The sequence below is a fragment of the Psittacula echo genome, assembly GCF_963264785.1.
Source record: "Psittacula echo genome assembly, chromosome: 2".
Taxonomy (NCBI): domain Eukaryota; kingdom Metazoa; phylum Chordata; class Aves; order Psittaciformes; family Psittacidae; genus Psittacula; species Psittacula echo.
In genome coordinates this window covers 116,060,059-116,070,069 of record NC_137737.1, presented here as the reverse complement: position 1 = coordinate 116,070,069, position 10,011 = coordinate 116,060,059, and the positions used below count along the sequence as shown (strand labels likewise).

At 32.4% G+C, this 10,011-nt stretch overlaps 1 protein-coding gene across 1 annotated transcript in view; it reads left to right on the top strand.

Annotated features, from left to right (window-relative positions):
• Positions 1–6,986: 6,986 nt before the first annotated feature.
• CCDC178 (coiled-coil domain containing 178) overlaps positions 6,987–10,011 on the top strand; it is a gene marked incomplete at both ends in the record, with an annotated part of 158,756 nt that continues 155,731 nt past the window's right edge. Inside the window, 2 exon segments of the mRNA XM_080609705.1 lie at positions 6,987–7,044; positions 8,936–9,063. Coding sequence (XP_080465831.1) covers positions 6,987–7,044; positions 8,936–9,063 — 186 coding nt within the window.

Here is a 10,011-nt window from a genome sequence, read left to right as displayed (position 1 = left end):
TTCCACTTTCAGTAGTTGATGCAGTTTTAGATTAAATTATCATTTGAAAGATTGCTATCCACACTAACATAAAAAATTAATACTGCAATAGGTGGCCAAAATATTTGCTATCGTATTTAAGATCCAGTAGAAATTCTAATGAAACAAACACTGAATAAATCTAATGGTCACATTTCCTAGATAAAATGTTTCATGGATTAGGTAGTCTCACTTTGGAAGGTAGATGGTGAGAAAAAATTAGCTTAAGCAAGCAGCAGTTCCAGTCAACTTGGAAATGTTGTTGATTTCTTAATTATGATAACCTTTTTAGTCTTTGTTGTTGTTCTTTTTTTTTTTTTTTCTCCCCATTTTCCTTTGTCTCAGAGCTGTCATCTTCTAAGGTTATATTGCAGGACAGGTATAAGAATGTACTCTCAGTATAGCTGTGTTGAATTGTATAAGTTAGTCTTCCCTTTAATTTTGAATCCTTATTAAAAAAGCTCTCTGAGACTGTATAATTTAAAAATATTTTTCTAATAATTTTCTTTTTAAAGAAGATTTCTATATAGCATCAAGAATTAATTAGCTGCTAAGATCTGAGCAGTGCCGCAAAATACATCTGAGTCCAACTGAACAAGAATGTGTTTATAGTTACTCAGCACTCCATTTGAAATTTGGCAAGATCTTATCTTCAAACTAGAAAACACACAGATGCAATTTCATGTTATTTAGTAGTCTGTTGTGTTCTCTTTTTCATTTTAAATAGATTGTATGATCCTGCCAAATTTTCAACTCATTTTGTTTCTGTAATCTTTGCAACTAAAGTATTTATATAATATACATAATGGCTAAAATTACTATTTAACTTCAAGTCCCTCTGAAACATAAAGTAATAAAATACATACAGCTTAAGATGGGAAATCAAATAGAGATTGATCAGCATTTTAAAATGTTTGTTTCTTTCTTTGAAAGCATGGTATTGGCATGTTAAGCACAAACAGTATCTTATGAACAGCACTGTAGAACAATGGAGGCACACTGTGAGTAATAGTGACAGCAAGGGCTTCCTTACTACATGAATCTTTCTCAGTTTGGACACAACGCGTTGCTCGGAGGAGCTTGCCAGCACTCAGGAGGACAGGACCATTTGCAATTTGAATGATCTTGAGAAGTCAGAGAGTAGGCTGTAAATCAATAAGAACAAGTACAAAGTACTATCCATAAGCAGAAATAATGTGTACAGAGGACAACAGAATTATAGGTAAGTTAGCAAAAGACCTGTAGGTTGAAGAGCTAAACATTAAACCCACTATAATGCTGTTGTGATAGAAACAAGGGTTGTATCAGGATATGAAACCAAAAGCATTGCATAATACTTTTGTTGTTCTTAGTACTGGTGCGGCATCAGCTGGAAGTCTGTGGTGTCTTCAGGATCTGGATCTGGAAAGACATGGACCAACTGGGGAGAACTTGGAGGAAGAGAGTTGGAACAGCAGTTGGAAAGCATAATCTCTGGGGCAGGGGTGTGTGTAAAAAAAATTAGAAGAATTTGATCTGTTTAGTGTAGAGAAGGAAAGAGATGGAAGTTCTCAACTGTTTAAGAAGTTGTTTACAAGATGAAGGCAATCTGCTATTTTCTGTGTCCAGACAGATACGACAAGGAGATTATACTGTACATTAGGATGGCTAAGTAATGGCGGGGATAGTTGTTTGGTTTAAGTTTGGTTAGACATCTGGTAGAAATTGTCTCTAAAAGATTTTAAAACAGATTTGACAAGCATCCATCAGAAACGGTTTAGATTTAGTTGAAACTGCCTTGGATCTTTCAATCTATGGAGACATTATTTTGTAAATGGAATCTGTTTTTGCATTCTACTACACTTCTGTCATTGCTAAAAAGAGAATTGTAGTGAGGTGGGGGTCAGTCTCTTCTCCCAGGTAATAAGTGCTAGAAGAAGTAGTAACCTCAAGCTGTGCCTGGTGAGGTTTAGGTTGGATATTAGGAAAAATTTCTTTACAGGGAGAGTAATCAGGCATTGGAACAGGCTGCCCAGGGAAGTGGTGGAATCACGTTCTCTGGAAGTGTTTAGAAACCGTGTAGATGAGGCCCTCAGTGACATGGTTTAGTGGTGGATTTGGCAGTCCTGGGGTAGTGGTTGGACTTGATGATCTTAAAGGTCTTTTCCAAACTAGTTGATTCTATGATTCTATGAACAGAACTGGCTTAATTGTCAATAAGTGAAAAGATAACTTAAACAGTACTTAACTAAATGGTTTAATAAAATGCAGGAAAATATATGCTAATTATCATAGTGAATGAGTGAATTAAACAAGAATATGTTGTGTTATGTATATAAATACTTGAGCTAATTTTTTGTTTCTTCATTACTCTATTTTTAAAAAATGGAGTTCAAAAGTATCTTCATTTCTAATGCTCAGAATAAGAGATGTGATTTGTATGAACATATGCAGCAATTATGTCAAAACTAAATTTCTTCAGTTCTGTGGTTACTATGGTAACCAATATTCACTGTATTTCATTTAGACATACAACAGAATAGAAGACACTAGGTTTAAGATTTAATAATCTTTGCAAAAATATTGTTCTATATAGTACATGATATTTTAATTATGTGTAAGGGGACAGATCAAATAACTAACATGCTTAGTAGCACGAACATTGGTAGTAAGCATCTTTAAAACATATTTGGATGATTCTTGTGATAATAGAATTTGGATGCTCATTTCTAACAATCGAATTGAATTAGCTTTTTTTGCTTGAGCAGGGAGATTGTTCCTACTACTGTTGGATCTCTTTGACCTTGCAGCAATAAGAAAGAGAATAGTAATTCTATTGTCTTGTTTCTGGCCTTGGAATGCATGAGGAGAGACACTGAAATAGTAGATTAGGTAGCATCTTTAGACAGAGTTATGTTTTATGTGAAGCCATGTCACAGAATGTGAGCTGTTCTTAATCTTACCTGTTTTCTCAGTACTACTTGATATAAGTGTAATTCCTCTTTTCTGATTCATGTAAGAAAGGCGGAAGACAAGAATATATATGGAAAGACAAAGTGGATCATTCATGACAATGGCATGGAATACTGGGATTTAATTTCCTTATCTATTACAGATTTCCAGAGTCCTTGTTTTTCATCCTATTTAATTGTCTGTGGGTTTGGGTTTTGGTATTTTTTTTGTTTGTTTGTTTGTTTAAAAGTTCCTGTTTGCAGTAAGGTCTGCAGGAAAAGAGTAGGGGTTAAGTTTGAGTTGCAGACTATCTAGCTGGAATGAATGACAAGAATAGTGGAATAGTGGAAAAAAAATCAAATTGACTTTGATACAGGACTATTTCAGGGACTTTTATGATAGTAGTAAGATCTCAGCTGTAATATTTTTAGTTTTTGATTCCATTAGAAGTTTTTGAGAGTGCATCATTTGATCTTAATAACCTTAAAGCTTAAAGTGGCTGGTATAATGGAGTAGTTCTTGGGATCTTGTTCCTGTGGAAGGAATAAAATGCAACAAAGAATGTAAGGAATTTTGTCTGTCTTTGGTTGCTTTTAATAAAAATAATAAGAATAATTCAATAATTCTATTTTTTTTTTAATTAGAGTTGGTGATTTATGTTAGCCAGCTTATGAAATTTTACATGAGGCATTGTTTTCAAGAGTCAGCCCTGAGTATCACTATAACAGATTTTAATGCTGCAAATTTCTGTTTAAATGACACTGAAACATCTGCACTAACTGTAGTTTGGGGAAATAATTTCAGGAACATTAATCCCTTTCTGCGCATTCTGAAGTAAACCTGGGCTGCATTTCAGTGGTTAAAAGATTCACTATGTCACTTGGGGACAGGCAGAGATTGTGCAAGAAACATTAAGACCTTAAAACCAAAAGGTAAAATGCTGTATTTGAAGCAAGTTAACACTTTGAGATCAGCAAATTATAGAATAAGATGTAGATTGTTTGTGGAATGTTAAGCTCCTTTTAACTATGAATTAGTTTATAATTTTTATTTATGTTGACTGCATTTTGGGGAAGGAGTTAAAATTCCAACACAAATAACATAGTCACAGGGAACAGGAATCAATGCAAAGATTTTAAGCAAAATTTTTCTGTGATTTGGCCATCTCTATTGTGTTTATGAGATAGATAATCTCAGTTTGCACTTAGTTTACTTGATAGTGAATTAGGGCTTTGGTGAAGAGGTAAGTATGGGAGGTGATCAGAAAAAGGTTCTTGGAGAATAAGCTTTTTGTTAAATGTATTTATGAATATCCCAAGAATCTGACTGGAGAATGGCATTTATTATGAGAAATAGCAGTAAATTCTGGATTCTGGGGGTTTTTAATTGAAAAATATTTATTGAGGATTTTACTTTTAACAAAACTTTGTTAATTATCCTTCTATTTGATAAGTTGGTGTTAGAAATTTATTTTTAGACAATCATAAATTATTTGTGTTATAGAAAAGTACCAATAAAGTAACAAAAATGTTATGTGTGTTTACTTTAGCTATAGTCCTATTTAATAATATATACAATGTACATATATTTTTATAAATATATATACACGTACCTGATGAAAGAAATGCCATTTTTCTCTTCTTTATGGAGAAGCATACAATGACTTTGAAAAGGTATATACTGTATGACTAATGTAGTGGTTATCTTTGTCAGAGTGAGAAAATTAGTTTGAATTCTGTAAAACAATTTGTGCAGAATAATATTTCCTGAAGGTCATTTTACAGAATAACCCTTCCTGAAGGTCAGAGTTACATATTACAGAATTGTGAGTACTGACTCACTGGTTTTGTTTTATTTTATATGAATAGGGCAATATAAAAGAAATTTTTTAATTTGGATTTTGATAACTACATAACTGTGAAGATAAGTAGCCTAATATTTATATACACTGAGTCTAAGATTTTCAACAGATACTAAATGAGCTATGTGCTAATTTTCTTTGCATGAAATACTGCTTTTGTCATCAACTGCCAATTTGTCCAATATATTTTTTTCCCGTATTTTGTTATGTACAGTGAAATGCATCTCTGTGTTGTGTATATGATTCCTTATCAGGCAAGTGATGTTCTCACCTTTGTGTTAACTCATGCTTGCATATCACATAATAGTCTGTTCATAACTTGTTCCAGATATATTACTGGCTATATAAGCAACAACAAATTGAAACCATTTCTTAAGTTTTTCTTCTGGATATCCTTTTTTATGCAGTATTTTTCTCATCCTTCCTCCTTTCTCTAGAGCTATTCTGTCTGTCGATACTTATTTTCTTTGAATTCCTAAGAGTTTCATATTCTTTTGTACTCCTTGTTGGAGCTAATGTCGTCCATCTGGTCTGACTGTCAGGATGAGCCTGTTACAAAAGTAGAATTTTGTTTTGCGGAGTCCAAGAAGCTGACATCCTGTCATAGATAACGCTAAAAATTCCTACTTGCCAAATCAGCTTATTTCTTTGAACAACACTGAATCCCACCATTGGAAATAATTGTTTCATAAAATTCAAAAAGCCACCAAACTTGAAAAAAATAAGTACTAATGTTCAAATGACATGCAAGAATGGCTCATATAATACATTTTCCATACATTTCCTGAGGAGAATTACATAGCTGAAAATGTGGTGATTTGAAACTTTGTTATATGTATTATGAACTTTGTTTAATTAAAAAGAATATTTTCTATAGCTTTAGTTTGAAAGGCTTTGTTGGTATTGTTCAGAGTTTCCAAGTCAATTAATTAGTTTGTTATGGTAACAGAACACTAGTGGTGACTGCATTGCAGTGAAGAGAAGTTCATGTAGATCAGCTGTGGATTCAGCATTTCTTTTGGCAAGCTTGGTGCACTTAGATTAGTCTAATATTTCTTTGGAACAGTCTCGAGTTTGAGTTTGGTGGATCAATAAATTGAGGCATGGAGAGTGTGAATAGTGTATTTCAGTTTCACTCTCTCTTCTCTGGCTGGCTGTCTAGTTGGAACCTTAGGTAACTATTTTCTGTTTCAGAGAGCTTGGAATAAACGTTTCTCTATTTTGTAATAGTACTACTTACAAAAAATATGGAATGCTAAAATCTATAGTCCATGTAATATTTCTTTTCGTAGTATTTTTTATTGATGAACACTTAACATAGGCGTTGGGATTTTTTGCTTTTTTACTAGACAGTTTTTGTAAGTTGATAATAGTTGGAAACCACAATTTACTGTGGACTTCTAACATGAGAATCACACAGTCCAGGAAGTGTCCACCTGGATCTCATTATGACAATACAGTTATTTGTCAAATATATGAATTATAAGGGTGAAAAAATATTTTGGTAAATAACCTCAGCTTGATACCCTGGGGCTTAACTATCTAAGTTTTCAGCCACTATTGTTTTTCTGAATTATGTAAATTACAAATAAATAATGTTGGATTTGTTTATTGTAGTAAACCTGAGTTAGAAGTCTATATGCAAATAAGAAGCTATTTTCCTCTCTTACATGTCATCTGTCCATTGAGATGACAGTGTTTCAGACTGTAGATTTATGGGCTTCCCTTTGGTTGGCAGTTTGTTAATTAAATTTATCTCATAGGTTATGCATTTGCTTTTCACAATTTTCCAGTTAGTGTTGGTTACTACTGTTATGATAGATTCCAAAATAACCTGTATTTTAAAATATAATTGAAAATTTAATTAAAAAAATAAAATTTTTGAAAAGCCAGGTCACATAGGTTGAAAATTGGTTGGTTTTTTTTTATTGTCTTTCTAACTGTAATTTCCTTTGTTAAATAGGATCCACTGTGAGAGAACTGTTTAGTTGCTCCTTTTCCCTTAGAAAAGTGACAATGGAGTTGCTAACCTTTAAAAATAGTGTAGATATATCACTGATGGAATACTTTTTTTTTCTTTCTGATGAAAATAAGAGTTTTTAAAATGTGCATGTGTGTATGTATATATGTATTACTATTTTTCTAATCATGAGGCTGAAAAGTGCTACCAGCAAAAATGTCTGAAACACTATCATTTTCGTTTTCGTCTGAGGTCAGTGATGAGCCGTCCCAAGGTATGTCAAGTACATCTTTAGTTTAATGAAGGGCTTAAATTTAAGACATAAAAATTTATTTTATATTTTGTATTTGTAATATTTTATAACACTAGTCCTCTTTCTTGGTCCCCATCTGCCACGCTGCTGGAAAAACCTTCATACATTTGTGTCTGCATTTGTAGACTTCGAACGTCAGTCATGGACTTACTGCTGTCACTCCATCCTCTAATGATAGTTCAGTTTTCTACCTGAAAACAAAATTGGCTGTATTTCACTTCTCAATTTAATTTTTATTTTAAATTTAATTTTTATTTTAAATTTAATTTTTAAATTTAAATATAATTTTTCTAGCTTTCTTTTACAAAGGTTTTAGAAGACTTGCATATAAAAATGTTTGCCAAGGAAAGCCAAAGCAGTAACAGAGCAATCTTTTTTTACTAAAGCTCTTAAAAAGAAAACAAATTCTTTTTTTAATGGCTGTATTGTTAGTTGCACTAGTGATGTAAAGAAAGTACACATAATTTTTACAATATTAATGTTAATTTAGGAAAAGCAAAGAATAATAACAGTAGAAACAACTAAGTAAAATTAATGTTGTTCTCAAAATCTGAACTGCGTTGTGCTTCAGAGTGCAAGAAAGTTTCAAAGTCTATATATGCTTTGCTAGGATTGTGCTGTGTAGGCATTCACTGAAGCTTGCTTGCAGTAGAAACAGGCAGAACAAGATTCTATGATACAGGTTTTGATATCCATTTTAGTGGGCTGTTTTTTCAAGCAAATCTTGCAAACTATCTTTTCTATTTCAGTGAGGCTGTTTACAATAATGTTAAGTTAAAAGAGCCTTATGTAAAATACAGATTTTTAATGTTTTAGGCTAACACTTTAATTAAAACACTGAGATTATTCTTAAAAAAACAGCCCAAAACAAAACAAAACCCAAATCTGCATACTGTGTGTGAAGGTTGTCTGGTTCTATTTTACAGTTTAATCCCTATTACTGTGATTGTTATTTTTGGTTCATCTCCAAGGAACATTAAAGCAATTGTATCCCCCTGAACATAATTAGGTTACTGTTTCATGTTTGTAGGACAGCGTCTTAGACTTTTTAATAGCTCTATTGCTAGGTTTCAGTGTCTTGTTCCTGTCACCTTTCATTAGTGACCTGTGCAGTCAGATTCCCATTCTCTGTGTTAATTAAATAGTCAACATTCAATAGTGTGCCACAGTATCATTTATTTATGTGGTTATGTGGCTAACAGAGTTTAAAGAAAACTTAATTGTGAAATCTGCATGTTCTCATAAAACAGTCCATTTGTGTCATGTAGCTTGAAATTCCCAGTGAGGGAATTACTGTTCTGGAATTTCATCCCTTCATAAGGTCGAAACAAGTATTTGCTGGAATCAAGTATTAGGTACGTAAGAGTAGTCTGAGATTGCCTTTAAGGCCCTGTGACTTTTTCTGGTTTGCTCTGGGTGTTTCTATATAGAAGCCACCATTGCCATTTTTGGTTTCTGATAATTTTTTTTCTGTTTGGGCAAAACTCTTGCTTAGGACTAGTGTAAAATCACTAAAATAGATTTATTTGGGATTAATTCTGTATAATTAGTTATACCAAATTCTATTGTGACAATAGCTCTCTTTATGATATCTCATGTCTTTGAAATTATTCCTTCATATTTTAAAGCATTTTGGAATCTTCTTGTATTTGAGAGATTGTATTTAAAAAGGAGTAACATTTTGTGCAAAACTGTGCTTAGTAAGAGACATAGCTGTTACATTCTCTTAGTCAATTTCAAGGCAGAAGCTTACCAAGTTCCAAATTTAAGAAGTAAAATCAGGTATAAGAAAATCTGGTTTCATCCCACATGTGAAGTTTATCAGCCTTCTGGATTCTCTTTCCTTTTCCAGACAAGAACGAATGGATCACCACATGGCATCATGGCTCTGCTTTTGTAAATACTGCATTACCCTATATTAACAAAGTTATTCATCACATTCAGGAGTTAGAATTGAAGATAGAGAATTGTTTTCAACAGGTACATTTCTGATTAAAAATGGTCAAGTGCTTTTGATCTTTATAGGAACAAGTATATTTGTAAACAGGATTTAATTTCATTTATGACATTTCATTTATGACATTTAATTTCATGTCATATGTACTATCCAAAATAGTGCCCAGGAGGTGCATTTACAACTCATGATATGTTCTTAATCTACTTAACAGTTTTAGCAAATCAAACTGTCTTAAAGTCAATATACCACAATATCATAATGTAATATCAATATATCATAAAGATAAATTCATATATGACAATTCAGATGCACAGAAAGTCAAGTTGCTTCAATAATATCAATTATCTACAAAACAGTTTTTGATGCAAATCTTGGGTAGATAGATAGTCAAATTGAGCTGTATGCCATTTTCTGTCATTTATAGTAAGCTATATTTTCTTCCTGAACAGTACTTAACAATTCCTCGTTTCTTTACTCTTGTATTGAGAGACATGAATTTGAAAATGCTGTAGTTCTTTCTTTAGCAGTATGTGATGTTTCCCTAGCTTATATAGATTTTGTGTAAATAGAAACAAGAATAAAGGAAAGATAAAAAAAAAATGGGTAGGTAGATTAAGAAAGAATGCAATATATACTGATTTAAAGTATAGTGATATCTTCCCATTAACTTATTTGAGAACATAATTAGTATCATTTAAATAATTCACTTTTACTGGAGAAGTGTTTTCCAAATGTTAATAAATTTTGCATGTATCTACACTGCAGTAAGATGATCTGATCACTGCTTGCACAGACAAGTTATATTTAAATAATTTATCTCCAGTACCGACAGTAATGTTGTCATAGCAGCATATCAGAAAAACTATCTTAGATTAGTATTCCACAAACACTGTTAAATACTCTGCAGGGAGATTTCTGCAACTGCAGCATAGATACTAGAAGAATCCAAGGTGCATAAACTAAAGTCATAT